The 19,754-nt window shown below is 49.9% G+C and overlaps 1 protein-coding gene and 1 long non-coding RNA gene across 3 annotated transcripts; one reads left to right on the top strand and one right to left on the bottom strand.

The window, feature by feature from the left end:
* Positions 1-1,351: 1,351 nt before the first annotated feature.
* On the bottom strand, positions 1,352-19,624 carry PSMA1 (proteasome 20S subunit alpha 1). Its single transcript, XM_032979990.2, has 11 exons — positions 19,518-19,624; positions 16,831-16,875; positions 16,036-16,137; positions 14,597-14,700; positions 11,147-11,235; positions 9,711-9,781; positions 8,420-8,549; positions 7,534-7,613; positions 4,352-4,456; positions 3,045-3,197; positions 1,352-1,514 (listed from the first exon to the last, which is right to left on the bottom strand). The coding sequence occupies exons 1-10, from the start codon at positions 19,518-19,520 to the stop codon at positions 3,069-3,071; spliced, it is 858 nt and encodes a 285-aa protein (XP_032835881.1). The 5' UTR covers positions 19,521-19,624; the 3' UTR covers positions 1,352-1,514; positions 3,045-3,068.
* Positions 10,879-11,236, top strand: LOC142907683 (uncharacterized). Of its 2 annotated transcripts, none has more exons than XR_012931192.1 (2): positions 10,879-10,964; positions 11,061-11,236. It is a non-coding gene; the product is annotated as an uncharacterized LOC142907683 (long non-coding RNA). The 2 variants fall into 2 exon arrangements; XR_012931191.1 differs by having other exon boundaries at positions 10,953-10,984.
* Positions 19,625-19,754: the final 130 nt, after the last annotated feature.

The following is a 19,754-nucleotide window of genomic DNA, read 5'->3' as shown; positions in this document are numbered from 1 at the left end:
GAACCATTGTGATTTTTCCACGTGACTTTACCGAAAGAACCAAAGAGTATGGATTCCTGCAGTCGTGAAAACTTCAAATCAAGATTGCAGTATACCAATTCAGCACTAACCACAGCAGCGTTTACATTCATAGTGTAGTGTATAGTGTCGTGTATAGTGCAGTAAACCCACAACACACGTTTACAATTCGAGTAACCGTGACGTTTCTCCCTGGCGATCACGACGACGACAACCACCAGCATCATCAGGCGACAGCCAGAGCTGTGTAGAAATCCTCCCGTTTCCGTCATGAATAGATGGGCAGGGCGGGGCGTAGACGGTGATGTCATCACCGCTGCGAGCCTATCAGGGTGCGAAGACCAGAGAGGTGGGCGGGGCGGGCGGAGTTGAACACACGGTCACAAATTGCCATCGGTTGCGTTAATTCGGGCACAAGCCGCGCCGATTATTAGATTGGGGTTTTTTTTGTTTTACTGGGGGGAGGTGGGGGCGGTCTGGCTGGCTGGCTGCGGCATCACCGGTTCCACGCGCTCCCGGCGCTCAGCCTGCCTTGCCGCTGCGCCTCAGGGGGTTACCACTGGAACTACGACTCCCCCCCTCCCCCCAATTCCTGACCCGGCTCCGACGCCATCGCTTTCTGCGCGCACCTCGCCACGTCTCTCCCCCGCCGCCCTGCCGAGCTCCTCCATTGGCTCAACTATCCGGGGGCCATCAGACCTCTGCCCCGATTTGGAGTCTGCGTCTCTCTCATATCTCTCTCATCACCACGGTGGCTAGGAGATGTTAACTACCTCGCCTGGTGTGCGGGAGATCTGTCACCTAGCCTGGCACAGCAGTCAACCCGCGGCACCTGGGTCTGTCCCGTGACTTCCTGCACCTAGCCTGGCACAGAAGTCAGTGCATGGCACCTGCAGGGTCTGTCCCGTGACCTCCTCCTGCACCTAGCCTGGCACAGAAAGTCAACCCATAACACCTGCTGGGTCTGTCCCGTGACCTCCTCCTGCACCTAGCCTGGCACAGCAGTCAACCCACGGCACCTGGGTCTGTCCCATGACTTCCTGCACCTAGCCTGGCACAGAAGTCAGCACATGGCACCTGCAGGGTCTGTCCCGTGACCTCCTCCTGCACCTAGCCTGGCACAGCAAGTCAACCCGCGGCACCTGCTGGGTCTGTCCCGTGACCTCCTCCTGCACCTAGCCTGGCACAGCAAGTCAACCCGCGGCACCTGCTGGGTCTGTCCCGTGACTCTCCTGGCAGCGGCGAGAGAAAGCCTCCGACATTTCCCGTTATCGCCTCAAAGTGCACCCAGCCTGGCACGGAACACCAACGAGAGTCAAAACCGACGAGTCGGTTAAAGTTCACCCGTGTACTTTATTGTCATCATTCGTATTACTGAGCGCGCGCTGCGAGAGACAGGGCGGCGATGACGACGACGACGACGACGGGCCCATCGACGGCTCCCCTCGCGCTGCGGCCGTCTCTTCACGCCGGCCGCGGAGGCCCTGCGGCTCCTCCTGTGGGAGAGAGCACGGACAACGGACGGACACCCACGGTGGGGGGAGACTCGTGAGCGTTAATTCCTGCAGCCGCTCAAGCTTTAAGTCAAGATTTAGCCGCCTCTACGGGGGAGGGTTTCTACACAACCGTTAAGATATTCTTGGTTTTCGATTTAAAGCTTTCGTGACTCACGTAGAATGAGAATAAAATAATGAATTAATGAAATAATGTATTGCTTTCTTCTCATTCATGAGAATAAAAGAATAAATTAATAAAATAATTTACTATTTTACTCTCATTCTACGTGACTTTACCGAAAGAACCAAAGAAGAAAGAACCAAAGAAGATATTCTTTGGTTTCTTTCGGTAAAGTCACGTAGAAGGCAAACGATAACATTTTCCTGCCGTGGCTTTTCACGCCTGATGACGATTGCCTTGTGTCGCGGTCGAAACGTCGTGAGAATTTTATTGCTTTATACATTTTTTATGACTTTATTGCTTCCCTTCCTACGTGGTGGTGACTTTACCGAAAGAACCAAGAATGTCAATCCCTGCAGTCACGAAAGCTTTAAATCAAAACTATTAAGGCCTTTCAACACAGCGGTCCCCTCCCCCCCCCCCCCCAAGCTTTTTGACACCAGGGACCGGTTTCGTGGGAGACAATTTTTTTTCACGGACCGGGAGAGGTGGAGGGGGGTTCATCATTGGGGGGTCTTTCCCCCCTTATCAAAGAAGCTCTCCGGCGACGTTCGTTTCTTTACTCATTGTGGCCACTGGGGGGTCAGCTTTTCGTGGCGTTACCGACACCGCGGCCGAGACCGAGCGCGCGGCGCGGGAAAGGGGCGCGGACGGAGGCGGTCAATAATAAAATACGCAGAGTAAAACCTTGTGCGCTGCGGGTAAACTTGGCCTGCGAGGGAGTGTTTCGCAAAACGACGAGCAACATTTCTAAATGAATGTTCATTTTGATGAACGAGCGAGGGTCTTGCAACGCGAACAGCGCACGCGTACGAGCGCTTTGTACTGCCCAGCGTCACGTGATCACACAACTGACGTACGAGTGTAGTGTATAGCAGTGTAAATCGGTGTAGTGTATAGTAGTGTATAGTGTAGTGTATAGTGTAGTGTATAGTAGTGTATAATGTAGTGTATAGTAGTGTATAGTACAGTGTATAGTAGTGTATAGTGTAGTGTATAGCAGTGTAAATCAGTGTAGTGTGTCGTGTAGTGTGTAGTGTATAGCAGTGTATAGTGTAGTGTATAGTAGCGTATAGTGTAGTGTATAGCAGTGTAAATCAGTGCAGTGTGCCGTGTAGTGTGTAGTGTATAGCAGTGTATAGTGTAGTGTATAGTACAGTGTATAGTAGCGTATAGTGTAGTGTATAGCAGTGTAAATCAGTGTAGTGTGCCGTGTAGTGTATATCGTGCCACGGTGCAGTTATTATCCCTTCTTCCATACGAGCGTCAACATTTTTTTTTTAAGCACCCTGCAAGTTTACTGCGGGGTAGTAGTCGCAGTGTGTGTGGGTGTGTCTGCGGTGCGGTACCCGGCGCTGCTCCCCATGGTGATCCTAGTGTTCCATAGGCTCGCCGCTCTTGTCCTTGTCCTTGTCGTCGCCGGGTGCGGCTGCAGCGGCCGCGTCAGCAGCGGCTGGGGCGGCTGCGGCGGCTGGGGCTGCCGCGTCAGCGGGGGCTGGAGCCTGCAGCGTGGAGACGCGGAGAGGGGCACCGAGGGACGCGCGCACACAGACACGGTTACAAACACACACAGTTACACACAGTTACACACACAGACACGGTTACACACGCACACAGTTACACACGCACACAGTTACACACGCACACAGTTACATGCACACAGTTACACACACACAGTTACACACACACAGTTACACAAAGACAAAGATCCCCCGTATAGCCTTAACAGACTGTAGGGGCAAGTGCTGTTAGCGAGCACCTATGAAGGCCGGTAACGGTACACGAGGGGGTGAGTGGCCAGCACCACGCCCGACCGCCTTTGTCTCACTAGTGGCAATGTTTACACACCGCACCAGGTACTCATTTGAGGCTGAGTCGACCTAGGGGAGGTCCGGGACCGGTTCAGAAAATCGTCACTGGTGTTGGCCGTGAGCGGGAATCAAACCTGAGTCGCTAGGTTCATAGCGCAGCGCGCTAACCGCTACACTATCGCTCCCCACTGTGTGTGTGTGTTACACACACACACACAGTTACACACACAGAAACGGTTACACGCACAGCAACACGCACACACAGAGACACGCGGTTACACACACAGCGACACACACACAGCGACACACACAGACACACACACAGAAACACACACAGAGACACACACAGAGACACGCACACAGAGACACGCACACAGAGACACGCGCACACAGAGACACTTGCACACAGAGACACTTGCACACGGAGAGACACGCACACAGAGACACTTGCACACGGAGACACGCACACACAGACACTTGCACACACAGAGACACGCACACACAGACAGAGATACGCACACACACAGACACGCACACACAGAGACACGCACACACACAGACACGCACACACAGAGACACGCACACACACACACAGACACTTGCACACACAGACACTTGCACACAGAGACACTTGCACACACAGAGACACGCACACACAGACAGAGACACACACACACAGAGACACTTGCACACACAGAGACACTCACACACAGACAGAGACACGCACACACAGACAGAGACACGCACACACACAGAGACACTCGCACACACCAGCTGACCGTGCACGCGGGTCAAACCAAGTCAGCCGACATGCGGGGGGGGGGGGGGGGGGGGTTTACACTCACGTGGCGCTGCGGCCTCTCCTCCAGCCCCTCGAGGAACTGGGAGACCCCCTCATCATCGTAGATGGTGAAGTCCATGCTCTTGCCCACAATCCCTATGGAGACGTTCTGTGGGGAGGGCGGGGGAGAGAGGGAGGGGAGGAGAGGGAGGGAGGAGAGGGAGGGAGGGCATTTGAATATATATAGTATGGTGTATAGAGTATTGTATAGTGTAGTGTATAGTATAGTAGTGTATAGCGCACTGTGTCGTGTATAGTGTAGTAGTCTATAGTGTAGTAGTGTATAGTGTAGTGGAGTAGTGTAGTTGTGTATAGTGTAGAAATGTATAGTGTAATAGTGTATAGTGTAGTGTAGTAGTGTATAGTGTAGTAATGTATAGTGTAGTAGTGTATAGTGTAGTAGTGTATAGTGTAGTAGTGTATAGTGTAGTAGTGTATAGTGTAGTAGTGTATAGTGTAGTAGTGTATAGTATAGTAGTCTATAGTGTAGTAGTGTATAGTGTAGTGGAGTAGTGTAGTTGTGTATAGTGTAGAAATGTATAGTGTAATAGTGTATAGTGTAGTGTAGTAGTGTATAGTGTAGTAATGTATAGTGTAGTAGTGTATAGTGTAGTAGTGTATAGTGTAGTAGTGTATAGTGTAGTAGTGTATAGTGTAGTAGTGTATAGTGTAGTAGTGTATAGTGTAGTGTATAGTGGAGTAGTGTATAGTGTAGTAGTGTATAGTGTAGTAGTGTATAGCGCATTGTGTCATGTATAGTGTAGTGGTGTATAGTGTAGTAGTGTAGTGTAGTAGTGTATAGTGTAGTAGTGTACAGTGTAGTAGTGTACAGTGTAGTAGTGTATAGTGGAGTAGTGTATAGTGTAGTAGTGTACAGTGTAGTGGTGTACAGTGTAGTAGTGTACAGTGGAGTAGTGTACAGTATAGTAGTGTGCAGTGTAGTGGTGTACAGTGTGGCAGTGTACAGTGTGGTGGTGTACAGTGTAGTGGTGTACAGTGTAGTGGTGTGCAGTGTAGTAGTGTACAGTGTGGTGTGCAGTGTAGTAGTGTACAGTGTGGTAGTGTAGTGTATAGTGTAGTAGTGTATAGTGTAGTAGTGTACAGTGTAGTAGTGTACAGTGTAGTAGTGTACAGTGTAGTAGTGTACAGTGTAGTGGTGTGCAGTGCAGTAGTGTGCAGTGTATTAGTGTACAGTGTGGTGGTGTACAGTGTAGTGGTGTACAGTGTAGTAGTGTACAGTGTAGTAGTGTATAGTATAGTAGTGTATAGCGCATTGTGTCATGTATAGTGTAGTGGTGTATAGTGTATAGTTTAGTAGTGTATAGTGTAGTAGTGTACAGTGTAGTAGTGTACAGTATAGTAGTGTACAGTGTAGTTGTGTATAGTGGAGTAGTGTATAGTGTAGTAGTGTATAGTGGAGTAGTGTATAGTGTAGTGTATAGTGTAGTAGTGTATAGTGTAGTAGTGTATAGTGGAGTAGTGTATAGTGGAGTAGTGTATAGTGTAGTAGTGTATAGTCTAGTGTATAGTGTAGTAGTGTATAGTGTAGTAGTGTATAGTGTAGTAGTGTATAGTGTAGTAGTGTATAGTGTAGTAATGTATAGTGTAGTGTATAGTGTAGTAGTGTATAGTGTAGTAGTGTATAGTGTAGTAGTGTATAGTGTAATAGTGTATAGTGGAATAGTGTATAGTGGAGTAGTGTATAGTGTAGTAGTGTATAGTGTAGTAGTGTATAGTGTGGTAGTGTACAGTGTGGTAGTGTATAGTGTAGTAGTGTATAGTGTAGTGGTGTATAGTGTAGTAGTGTATAGTGGAGTAGTGTATAGTGGAGTAGTGTATAGTGTAGTAGTGTATAGTGGAGTAGTGTATAGTGGAGTAGTGTATAGTGTAGTAGTGTATAGTGTAGTGGTGTATAGTGTAGTAGTGTATAGTGTAGTAGTGTATAGTGTAGTAGTGTACAGTGTAGTAGTGTATAGTGTAGTAGTGTATAGTGTAGTAGTGTATAGTGTAGTTGTGTATAGTGGAGTAGTGTATAGTGTAGTAGTGTATAGTGTAGTAGTGTATAGTGGAGTAGTGTATAGTGTAGTGTATAGTGTAGTAGTGTATAGTGGAGTAGTGTATAGTGTAGTAGTGTATAGTGTAGTGGTGTATAGTGTAGTAGTGTATAGTGTAGTAGTGTATAGTGTAGTAGTGTACAGTGTAGTAGTGTACAGTATAGTAGTGTATAGTGTAGTTGTGTATAGTGGAGTAGTGTATAGTGGAGTAGTGTATAGTGTAGTAGTGTATAGTGTAGTAGTGTATAGTGGAGTAGTGTATAGTGGAGTAGTGTATAGTGTAGTAGTGTATAGTGTAGTAGTGTATAGTGTAGTAGTGTATAGTGTAGTAGTGTATAGTGGAGTAGTGTATAGTGTAGTGTATAGTGTAGTAGTGTATAGTGTAGTAGTGTATAGTGTAGTAGTGTATAGTGGAGTAGTGTATAGTGGAGTAGTGTATAGTGTAGTAGTGTATAGTGTAGTGTATAGTGTAGTAGTGTATAGTGTAGTAGTGTATAGTGTAGTAGTGTATAGTGTAGTAGTGTATAGTGTAGTAATGTATAGTGTAGTAATGTATAGTGTAGTAGTGTATAGTGTAGTAGTGTATAGTGTAGTAGTGTATAGTGGAGTAGTGTATAGTGGAGTAGTGTATAGTGTAGTAGTGTATAGTGTAGTAGTGTACAGTGTGGTAGTGTACAGTGTGGTAGTGTATAGTGTAGTAGTGTATAGTGTAGTGGTGTATAGTGTAGTAGTGTATAGTGGAGTAGTGTATAGTGGAGTAGTGTATAGTGTAGTAGTGTATAGTGGAGTAGTGTATAGTGTAGTAGTGTATAGTGTAGTAATGTATAGTGTAGTGTATAGTGTAGTAGTGTATAGTGGAGTAGTGTATAGTGGAGTAGTGTATAGTGTAGTAGTGTATAGTGTAGTAGTGTATAGTGTAGTAGTGTATAGTGTAGTAGTGTATATTGTAGTAGTATATAGTGAGTAGTGTATAGTGTAGTAGTGTATAGTGTAGTAGTGTATAGTGTAGTAGTGTATAGTGGAGTAGTGTATAGTGTAGTAGTGTATAGTGTAGTAGTGTATAGTGTAGTAGTGTATATTGTAGTAGTGTATAGTGTAGTAGTGTATCGTGTAGTGTAACATGGAGTTGTACCTTGGTCGTGAGGTCCTGCTCGTTGGGCAGAGTCTCGCGCAAGGCACGCAGTCCGTGCTTCACCAGGTCATCCAGGCTCGCTGTCACATCACCATCACCACCATCATCATCACCATCGCAACATCACCACCATCGTCACCATCATCGCAACACCACCACCTAAAATATCATCTCAACATCACCATCACCACCATAATCATCACCATCGCAACATCACCACCATCGTCACCATCACCTTCAATATCATCTCAACATCACCATTACCACCATCATCATCACCATCACCATCCCCGTTGCAACATCACCATTATCATGGCTGCCACCATAAATTTCAAGTTAATATTATCAACATCACCACCCACAGCGATGGTGTAGTGCAGTGTTTCCATACACCGTGTATACACTACACGCAGTCTGTGTAGTACACAATGTGTAGTAGTAGTATTATACAGTGTGTAGTAGTGTATACACAACGTGTAGTAGTGTACACACAGCGTGTAGTAGTATACACAGCGTTTAGTAGTGTACACAAACCTTTTGGTAGTGTATACACAGCGTGTAGTAGCGTACAAACAGCGTGTAGTAGTGTACACACAGCGTGTAGTAGTGTACACACAGCATGTAGTAGCGTACACACAGTGTGTAGTAGCGTACACACAGCGTGTAGTAGTGTACACACAGCGTGTAGTAGTGTACACACAGCGTGTAGTAGCGTACACACAGCGTGTAGTAGTATATACACAGCTTGTAGTAGTGTACACACAGCGTGTAGTAGCGTACACACAGCGTGTAGTAGTATATACACAGCGTGTAGTAGTGTACACACAGCGTGTAGTAGTATAGACACAGAGCGTGTAGGGGCTGTGGTAGTGTGGAGTAGTCTCACCATCGGAAAACTCCCCCATGTGTCTCTCCAGGTAGGTGCGCGCCGACTGTGAGCGAGCTCCGATGGACATCGCCTTGCACTGGAAGTAGTTGGCAGAGGGGCAGGTCTGGTAGATGTGAGGGCCGTTCTCCTGCGAGGGGACAGCAAGGCGAGGAGGGGAGGAGACGAGAGAGGTGGGGGGTTGCGAGGAGAGCTATAGAATCAACGTGACAACGGAAGGGGTTTTTACACGCTTCCTTTTAACTCGCTCTGTCCGTTGTCGTTGTTATCATTAGAGCTCCTTTGCCAGTACCAAAATATAATAATAATAGGGTTTTCCCCCTTTTTTTTCTGGCAACAAAACTGAAACCTTTTTTTTTACGAGGATTCATGTTTACTGCATTAACCACGATGCTTGCGGTCAAAACGCAAACAAAAACACATTCTGATAATAGATGCATTGTCCTTGAAACTGATTGGTCCACACCAGAGACAGCTTTCTCTGGTGAGTGTGGGGGGTGAGTGAGAGTGGGGGTGAGTGAGTGAGAGTGGGGGGTGAGTGAGTGAGAGTGGGGGGTGAGTGAGTGAGAGTGGGGAGCCCGTGAGTGAGAGTGGGGGGTGAGTGAGTGAGAGTGGGGGGTGAGTGAGTGAGAGTGTGAGTGAGTGAGTCAGTGTGGGGGTGAGTGAGTGTGGGGGGTGAGTGAGTGAGAGTGGGAGGCCCGTGAGTGAGTGAGAGTGGGGAGCCCGTGAGTGAGAGTGGGGGGTGAGTGAGTGAGAGTGGGGGGTGAGTGAGTGAGAGTGGGGGGTGAGTGAGTGAGTGAGAGTGGGGGTGAGTGAGTGAGAGTGGGGGTGAGTGAGAGTAGGGGGTGAGAGTGGGGGGCCCGTGAGTGAGTGTGGGGGGTGAGTGAGTGAGAGTGGGGGTGAGTGAGTGAGTGTGGGGGTGAGTGAGTGAGAGTGGGGGTGAGTGAGAGTGGTGAGTGAGAGTGGGGGGTGAGTGAGTGAGAGAGAGTGGGGGTGAGTGAGAGTGGGGGTGAGTGAGAGTGGGGGTGAGTGAGTCAGTGTGGGGGTAAGTGAGAGTGGGGGTGAGTGAGTGAGAGTGGGGGGTGAGTGAGTGAGAGTGGGGGGTGAGTGAGTGTGGGGGGTGAGTGAGTGAGAGTGGGGGTGAGTGAGTGAGAGTGGGGGGTGAGTGAATGAGTGAGAGTAGGGGGTGAGAGTGGGGGGCCCGTGAGTGAGTGTGGGGGGTGAGTGAGTGAGAGTGGGGGGCCCGTGAGTGAGTGCGAGTGGGGGGCCCGCGAGTGAGAGCGAGCCTCACGTCGTATCCCGCGATGAGCAGGCCGACCCCGTAGGGGCGCCGCCCGTAGCGCTGCGTGGGCACCTGGGTCTCTGTGCGGCGGCGCTCAGGGAAACTCCGCACCACCCCTTGCCACACCGTGGGTGGGTGACCGAGCGAGTGACGCCGTGGGTGGGTGACGAGGTGGGTGACGAGGTGGGTGACGAGGTGGGTGACGAGGTGGGGGAGCGACACCGTGGGTGGGTGACGAGGTGGGTGAGTGACACCGTGGGTGGGTGACGAGGTGGGGGAGTGACACCGTGGGTGGGTGACGAGGTGGGTGACGAGGTGGGTGGCGAGGTGGGTGACGAGGTGGGTGACGAGGTGAGTGACGAGGTGGGTGACGAGGTGGGTGACGAGGTGGGTGACGAGGTGGGTGACGAGGTGGGTGACGAGGTGGGTGACGAGGTGGGGGAGTGACACCGTGGGTGATGAGGTGGGGGAGCGACACCGTGGGTGGGTGACGAGGTGGGTGACTGACACCGTGGATGGGTGACGAGGTGGGTGAGCGACACCGTGGGTGGGTGACGAGGTGGGTGACTGACACCGTGGGTGGGTGACGAGGTGGGGGAGTGACATCGTGGGTGGGTGACGAGGTGGGGGAGTGACACCGTGGGTGGGTGACGAGGTGGGGGAGTGACATCGTGGGTGGGTGACGAGGTGGGTGAGCGACACTGTGGGTGGGTGACGAGGTGGGTGAGCGAGCGACACTGTGGGTGGGTGACGAGGTGGGTGAGCGAGTGACGCCGTGGGTGGGTGACGAGGTGGGTGAGCGAGTGACACTGTGAGTGGGTGACAAGGTGGGTGACGAGGTGGGTGACGAGGTGGGGGAGTGACACTGTGGGTAGGTGACGAGGTGGACGAACGACACCGTGGATGGTCGAGTGACACTGCGGGTGGGAGGGCGACGCCTCGCGCGGGTGACGAGGTGGGGGAGGACACTGTTTCCGATGAGTGCGACAAGGTGGGTGAGCGAGTGACGAGGTGGGTGAGCGAGTGACGAGGTGGGTGAGCGAGTGACACTGTGGGTGGGTGACGAGGTGGGTAAGTGATTGACGCCTCGTGCGGGTGACGAGGTGGGGGAGGATACTGTTGCCGATGAGTGCGACGAGATGGGTGAGCGAGTGACAGTGTGGGTGGGTGACGAGGTGGGTGAGCGAGTGACACTGTGGGTGGGTGACGAGGTGGGGGAGTGACACCGTGGGTGGGTGACGAGGTGGGTGAGCGAGTGACAGTGTGGGTGAGCGAGTGACGAGGTGGGTGAGCGAGTGACGAGGTGGGTGAGCGAGTGACAGTGTGGGTCAGCGAGTGACACTGTGGGTGGGTGACGAGGTGGGTGAGCGAGTGACAGTGTGGGTGGGTGACGAGGTGGGTGAGTGATTGACGCCTCGCGCGGGTGACGAGGTGGGGGAGGATACTGTTGCCGATGAGTGTGACGAGGCGGGAGATGGGCAGGGCCGTGTCGTAGACGAACCTCGAGTTCAGGCACTCCTGCCTCATGAAGTTGCTGCACGCACACAACACAGACAAAGGTCCCCCGTGTAGCCTTCCGCGGACAGTTGGGGCAAGCATAATACAGGTTTTTTTTGGGGGTTAGATCGCGTAGAACTATAAATGTTGTTGCATCATTAAACCCGCGTAACCTGTGGTTATGAGTGTGGTTGTATGACTGTGTGTGTGACTGTGTGTGTGACTGAGTGTGACTGTGAGTGTGACTGTGTGTGACTGTGACTGTGTGTGTGACTGTGAGTGTGACTGTGAGTGTGACTGTGTGTGTGACTGTGAGTGTGACTGTGTGTGTGATTGTGACTGTGTGTGACTGTGAGTGTGACTGTGAGTGTGACTGTGTGTGTGACTGTGTGTGTGACTGTGAGTGTTACTGTGAGTGTTACTGTGAGTGTGACTGTGTGTGTGACTGTGTGTGACTGTGTGTGTGACTGTGTGTGTGACTGTGTGTGTGAGTGTGACTGTGTGTGTGTGACTGTGAGTGTGACTGTGTGTGTGACTGTGAGTGTGACTGTGTGTGTGACTGTGTGTATGATTGTGACTGTGTGAGTGTGTGTGTGAGTGTGTGTGTGACTGTGATTGTGACTGTGAGTGTGACTGTGAGTGTGACTGTGTGTGTGACTGTGTGTGTGACTGTGACTGTGTGACTGTGAGTGTGACTGTGTGTGTGTGACTGTGAGTGTGACTGTGTGTGTGACTGTGAGTGTGACTGTGTGTGACTGTGTGTGTGACTGTGTGTGTGACTGTGTGTGTGATTGTGACTGTGTGTGTGACTGTGAGTGTGACTGTGTGTGTGACTGTGTGTGTGACTGTGTGTGTGACTGTGTGTGTGACTGTGTGTGACTGTGTGTGACTGTGTGTGTGACTGTGACTGTGTGTGTGACTGTCAGTGTGACTGTGAGTGTGACTGTGAGTGTGACTGTGTGTGTGACTGTGAGTGTGACTGTGTGTGTGACTGTGTGTGTGACTGTGTGTGTTACTGTGAGTGTGACTGTGAGTGTGACTGTGTGTGTGACTGTGTGTGTGACTGTGTGTGACTGTGTGTGACTGTGTGCGTGACTGTGTGTGTGACTGTGACTGTGTGTGTGACTGTGAGTGTGACTGTGTGTGTGACTGTGAGTGTGACTGTGTGTGTGACTGTGTGTGTGAGACTGTGTGTGTTACTGTGACTGTGTGTGTGACTGTGAGTGTGACTGTGAGTGTGACTGTGAGTGTGACTGTGTGTGTGACTGTGTGTGTTACTGTGTGTGTTACTGTGAGTGTGACTGTGAGTGTGACTGTGTGTGTGACTGTGTGTGTGACTGTGTGTGACTGTGTGTGACTGTGTGTGTGACTGTGTGTGTGACTGTGAGTGTGACTGTGAGTGTGACTGTGTGTGTGACTGTGAGTGTGACTGTGTGTGTGACTGTGTGTGTGACTGTGTGTGTGACTGTGAGTGTGACTGAGTGTGACTGTGTGTGTGACTGTGAGTGTGACTGTGTGTGTGACTGTGTGTGTGACTGTGTGTGTGACTGTGTGTGTGATTGTGAGTGTGACTGTGTGTGTGACTGTTTGTGTGACTGTGAGTGTGACTGTGTGTGACTGTGTGTGTGACTGTGTGTGTGACTGTGTGTGTGATTGTGAGTGTGACTGTGAGTGTGACTGTGTGTGTGACTGTGTGTGCGACTGTGTGTGTGACTGTGTGTGTGACTGTGAGTGTGACTGTGAGTGTGACTGTGAGTGTGACTGTGTGTGTGACTGTGAGTGTGACTGTGTGTGTGACTGTGTGTGTGACTGTGTGTGTTACTGTGAGTGTGACTGTGAGTGTGACTGTGTGTGTGACTGTGTGTGTGACTGTGTGTGACTGTGTGTGACTGTGTGCGTGACTGTGTGTGTGACTGTGTGTGTGACTGTGAGTGTGACTGTGTGTGTGACTGTGAGTGTGACTGTGTGTGTGACTGTGTGTGTGACTGTGTGTGTTACTGTGACTGTGTGTGTGACTGTGAGTGTGACTGTGACTGTGAGTGTGACTGTGTGTGTGACTGTGTGTGTTACTGTGTGTGTTACTGTGAGTGTGACTGTGAGTGTGACTGTGTGTGTGACTGTGTGTGTGACTGTGTGTGACTGTGTGTGACTGTGTGTGTGACTGTGTGTGTGACTGTGAGTGTGACTGTGAGTGTGACTGTGTGTGTGACTGTGAGTGTGACTGTGTGTGTGACTGTGTGTGTGACTGTGTGTGTGACTGTGAGTGTGACTGAGTGTGACTGTGTGTGTGACTGTGAGTGTGACTGTGTGTGTGACTGTGTGTGTGACTGTGTGTGTGACTGTGTGTGTGATTGTGAGTGTGACTGTGTGTGTGACTGTTTGTGTGACTGTGAGTGTGACTGTGTGTGACTGTGTGTGTGACTGTGTGTGTGACTGTGTGTGTGATTGTGAGTGTGACTGTGAGTGTGACTGTGTGTGTGACTGTGTGTGCGACTGTGTGTGTGACTGTGTGTGTGACTGTGAGTGTGACTGTGTGTGTGACTGTGTGTGTGATTGTGACTGTGTGTGACTGAGTGTGACTGTGAGTGTGACTGTGAGTGTGACTGTGTGTGTGACTGTGTGTGTGACTGAGTGTGACTGTGTGTGTGACTGTGTGTGTGACTGTGTGTGTGACTGTGTGTGACTGTGTGTGTGACTGTGTGTGTGACTGTGACTGTGTGTGTGACTGTGTGTGTGAGTGTGACTGTCTGTGTGTGACTGTGAGTGTGACTGTGTGTGTGACTGTGTGCTTGCGAGTGTGATGGGTGCGGTTGTACGAGTGTGAGTCACTGTGTGATAGTCAGTGTGGTTATGAGTGTGGTTATGAGTGTGGTTGTGAGTGTGGTTATGAGTGTGGTTGTGAGTGTGACTGTGGGGAGCAGTGGTGTAGCGGTTAGCGCTACGCTGCACTACGAACCCGGTGACCCGAGTTCAATTCCCGCTCACGGCCAATACCAGTGACGATTATCTGAACCGGTCCTGGGCCTCCCCTAGGTCGACTCGGACTCAAATGAGTTACCTGGTGCGGTGTGCAGTAAACATCGCTAGCACTGGGGAGACAAAGGCGGCCGGGCGTGGTGCTGGCCACCCACCCCCTCGTGTGCCGTGCCGGCCTTCATAGGTGCTGCTCGCTAACGGCACTTGCCCCTACAGTCTGTTAAGGCTATATGGGGGATCTTTGTGTAACTGTGTGTGTGTAACTGTGTGTGTAACTGTGTGTGTGTGTAACTGTGTGTGTATGTGTGTGTAACTGTGTGTATGTGTGTGTAACCATGTATGTGTGTGTAACTGTGTGTGTGTGTGTGTAACTGTGTTACACACACACACTGCGTGCCAGCGAGCGTGGCGGGCAACGTTACCAGAGCAGGCGCGCGTCTGCCGTGAGCCCCGCGATGGAGATGCCTACGTGGTTGTCCACGTTCAGAATCTTCTTCTGGTGGGCGGCCAGCTCCGACTGGGCCCTCTGCGACGACACAAAGACAAAGGTCCCCCGTGCAGCCTATAACAGACTGTTGGGGCAAGTTGCCGACAGCGAGCACCTGTGAAGGCTGCCGCTGTGGTGTGACGAGGGGGTGGGTGGCCAGCACCACGCCCGGCCGCCTTTGTCTCCCCGGTGGCGACGTTTACGAATGCACACCGCGCCAGCTACTCATTTGAGGCCGAGTCCACCTAGCGGAGGCCCAGGACGGGTGCAGATAATCGCCACTGGGGTGTTGGTGGCCATGAGCGTGGTTCAGGTTACAGCTCCCACCTTTGCGCGAGTCTGTTACACGTCACTGTGTGTTACTGTGTATGTTAGCGTGTGTGTACGAGTGTGTGTGTGTGTGCGAGCGTGTTAGTTCCGTGTTAACCCGTGTGTGTGTGTGTGGTTCAGGTTACAGCTCCCACCTTGCGCGAGTTTGTTAAGTGTCACTGTGTTAGTGCGAGTACGTTAGCGTGTGTATAAGAGTGTGTGAGCGTGTTAGTTCCGCGTGTGTGTGTGCGAGTGTGTTAGTTCCGTGTGTGTGTGTGTGGTTCAGGTTACAGCTCCCACCTTGCGCGAGTTTGTTAAGTGTCACTGTGTTAGTGCGAGTACGTTAGCGTGCGTATAAGAGTGTGTGTGAGCGTGTTAGTTCTGCATGTGTGTGTGTGTGCGTGCGAGTGTGTTAGTTCCGTGTGTGTGTGTGTGTGGTTCAGGTTACAGCTCCCACCTTGCGCGAGTTTGTTAAGTGTCACTGTGTTAGTGCGAGTACGTTAGCGTGTGTAAAAGAGTGTGTGAGCGTGTTAGTTCCGCGTGTGTGTGCGCGCGCGAGTGTGTTAGTTCCGCATGTGTGTGTGTGTGGTTCAGGTTACAGCTCCCACCTTGCGCGAGTTTGTTAAGTGTCACTGTGTTAGTGCGAGTACGTTAGCGTGTGTAAAAGAGTGTGTGTGAGCGTGTTAGTTCCGCGTGTGTGTGCGCGCGCGAGTGTGTTAGTTCCGCATGTGTGTGTGTGTGGTTCAGGTTACAGCTCCCACCTTGCGCGAGTTTGTTAAGTGTCACTGTGTTAGTGCGAGTACGTTAGCGTGTGTAAGAGTGTGTGTGTGTGTGTTAGTTCCGTACGTGTGTGTGCGAGCGTGTTAGTTCCGTACGTGTGTGTGTGCGTGTTAGTTCCGTACGTGTGTGTGAGTGTGTTAGTTCCGTACGTGTGTGTGTGTGAGCGTGTTAGTTCCGTACGTGTGCGTGTGTGTGCGAGCGTGTTAGTTCCGTACGTGTGTGTGTGTGTGTGCGTGTTAGTTCCGTACGTGTGTGTGTGTGTGTGGTTCAGGTGACAGCTCCCACCTTGAGCGCCACGATCACTGCGTGAGTCTTAGACTTGAGCCCCACGGTGGCCGAGCCCTGCTTGACGGCCTCCATGGCATACTCGATCTGGTGTATACGCCCCTGTGGACACACACATATACACACACACACATACAGACATACACGCACAAACATACACACACACATACACACACACATATACATACAACCGCAATTCGGCACTAAGTGGCGGTGACGTCACCACGACGCTTGTGCCAGGCCATGTGCACCTTGAGGCCACGTGAAGTGTCGAACGCCCGCTGGCAGGAGGTATATACACAACAACCGCCATTCGCCACTAAGTGGCGGTGACGTCATACACGACACTTGTGCCAGGCTATGTGCACCTTGAGGCCACGCGCACACATACACACATATAGACACACATACAAATATAGATATATATACACACATATACACATACATACACAACAACAACTGCCATTCGCCACTAAGTGGCAGTGACGTCACCACGACGCTTGTGCCAGGCTATGTGCACCTTGAGGCCACGTGCACACATACATATACACATACATACACATGTGCACATACATACACAACAACCTCCATTTGCCACTAAGTGGCAGTGACGTCACCATGACGCTTGTGCCAGGCTTATGTGCACCTTGAGGCCACACGCACACATACACACACACACATATACACACGTACACGGCGATGATTCTGATTCTGACATGGCGATGATTCTGATTCTGACATGGCTACGATGAACTCCCCCCCCCCACTCCCTTTCACGCCCGCGCGTCGATCTACCTGAGGGCTCCACACCGTCACGTCGTTGTCATACTGGTTGCGGAACTGCAAACGACACAAACACAACGAGACACAGGGCATCAGACAGACGCGTTTGATGAGTTGAACACAGAGTTAGCGCAAAAATAAGTAATAATATTTTTTTGAACTTTTTTTTTAAACACGCTTTAATGAAATGTACCGTACTAGTAATGGCAGAACTCCACGACTCCAGGAAGTTGGCCCCGAAGTTTGCCACAACGTAAGGGGACCGTGGCCGATTTACAGCCAACGTCAGTTGAGCGTGGACAATTAGAGCCAAGCCGAAACATAACATATAAAAAAGATTGTTTAAAAATAATTATTTTAAATTTTATGATAGAATATAGTTATTGTCATCAGTAAGACATAAGTATACCAAGTTTGCAGTCGATACCACGTTGGGAAGTGGGTGAACATTGAGTTCCAAGATTTGAGGATACAACAACAGACAGCGTGAGTTAATAAAAAGCGTGTAAAATAAAAATAGATAAAATAAATCTATTAAACTGCCCGTCATGTTCAACGGTGGATACTTTAGTAAATCGTCACGGGAGCGGGGAGGGGGGTTGGGTTGTGAGGGTTTGGGGAGCGGTGGCGCACGAGTTAAGTCGACGTTTCGGGAAACGACCCTTCTTTACTAACAAGGTGATGTTTCGAGAAACGACCCTTACCCAGGCTCAAATCCCTTGCCTAAACCTCCCAGCGAGAAGCTTCGCATCAGTGCTGGTGGGGGTGGTGGGGGTGGTGGTAGGGGTGGTGGGGGTAGGGGTGGTGGTAGTAGGCGTGGGGGTGGTGGTGGTAGGGGTGGTGGTAGTAGGCGTGGGGGTGGTGGTGATGGTGGGAATGGTGGTGGTAGGGGTGGTGGTAGTAGGCGTGGGGGTGGTGGTGGTAGGGGTGGTGGTAGTAGGCGTGGGGGTGGTGGTGATGGTGGGAATGGTGGTGGTAGGGGTGGTGGTAGTAGGCGTGGTGGTGATGGTGGGGATGGTGGTGGTCGTAGGGGTGGTGGTAGTAGGCGTGGGGGTGGTGGTGGGGATGGTGGTGGTGGGGTTGGTGGTGGGGCTGGTGGTGGTGGATGGGTTCCGATTTGCACACAAAAATAATAATCGCATCTACCCGCTCTATTTTTTTGGGAACTAAACAGGAGCACACACAAATCTGGCTAACCGCCTGATGATGCTGGTTGCAATTACTGGCGAAACATCGTACTTAAAACTGTAAATGTGGATTTAATCTTGATTTGAATATTTCGTGACTGCAGGAATCCATACTCTCCAACACAATTGGTGTAGTTACTACACTATACACCACTATACACTACTATACACTCCACTTTACACTACACTATACACCACACTATACACTACTATACACCACACTATACACTACACTATACACTCTACTAAAAACTACACAACACTGCACACTACACTATACTATACACTCCACTATACACTAAACTGTACACTCCACTTTACACTACACACTACACTAAACTACACACAACACTGCACACTACACTATACACTCCACTATACTATACACTACACATTACTATACACAACACTACTATATACACTACACTACACTACTATATACACTACACTATACACTACACTACTAAACACTCCACTACACACTACTATACACTACACCACTAAACACTACACTATACACTAAACGATACACTGTAAACATTGCAGTAGATCTACTCTCCCAACACACAACCGGTGTCGCGCTGTACTAATAACGAATTGGCAAGTTCTGTTTAGGTGATACGAACCCTGCGATTGGCCGTGTCGGGTGGTGGCGGTGCTTAACGACACAACAATTTACATATTTACGCGATTTAACCCAAAAAACAAACCCTCCGTTGTTAATATATAGCGACCGATTATGTTTTTATCCGATGTCATATTGTAAATGTGAATGTTTAAAAAAATATTTTTTTAACATTTACGCGGTTCGATCTAACCCACAACAAAAAAAACAAGAGGCCTCTCTTGTTACGGACAACAAAATTTGTGGGGCAAATTACTTTTTGTGTGTTTCGTTTTAAATCCGCGCGGAATTAAACATTAAATTTGTAACCAACATTCACGAATCCAACGTTGCAGCGACGTTGGATTCGTGCAAAGCGATTAAAATAAATGTTAAGTAACAAAAAGATGAAAACTAAAGTTAACTACGAAATATATTAAAACAAATGTAAAATAACAAATATAATAAAAAACGATTTTAATTTAAAAAAATATCGTGCAAAAATTTAGCCGAATCATCGCCTGGAACAGGCCCAGGCTTCAGTGGAACATTGCATTTAAATAAAAAAAACAATTACAACACGGTTAACAATAAAAAAAAGGAGAGCAAATGTAAAAAAAAAGCGCTGCACGATTTTTCAAACGTTTTTGTCGTTTGTAACGTTTCGAATCAAAAGGCGTAAAGAATCAAATTAAACGCAACACTTGAAGGGTTCAGCCTAGCTTAGGCCGAGGCGGTGAGCGTCAACTCCCGCGAACTGCGTGAGGCTGAATGGGGAAAATAAACCCCCCAATGTCAACGAGGCGTTTAAGAGGAGGCTCGTTTCGTTTCTTCTACAAAATGAGGGTACAAAAAGAAATAATTTTGAATGGTAAAAAAATAAATGTGTAATTTTTAACTCCACTCACCATTGTGGACTCGGCAGTTGACGGGAGGATCGCGACTTGAGGGAAGCGAGCCGATCGGATGTGACGTCACCACCTCGTCACCCCGTCGTCACCACCTCGTCACCCCCCCTCGTCACCACCCCCCCCTCGTCACCCCCCCCCCTCGTCACCACCCCCCTCGTCACCACCCCCCTCGTCACCACCCCCCCTCGTCACCCCCCACCCCTCGTCAGTCATTCCCCCCTCGTCACCCCGACC

Source organism: Petromyzon marinus, chromosome 80 (genome assembly GCF_048934315.1).
Source record: "Petromyzon marinus isolate PM22_M1 ecotype Great Lakes invasive population chromosome 80, UKy_Petmar_22M1.pri1.0, whole genome shotgun sequence".
Lineage (NCBI taxonomy): Eukaryota > Metazoa > Chordata > Hyperoartia > Petromyzontiformes > Petromyzontidae > Petromyzon > Petromyzon marinus.
This window is presented reverse-complemented; position numbering and strand designations above follow the sequence as displayed.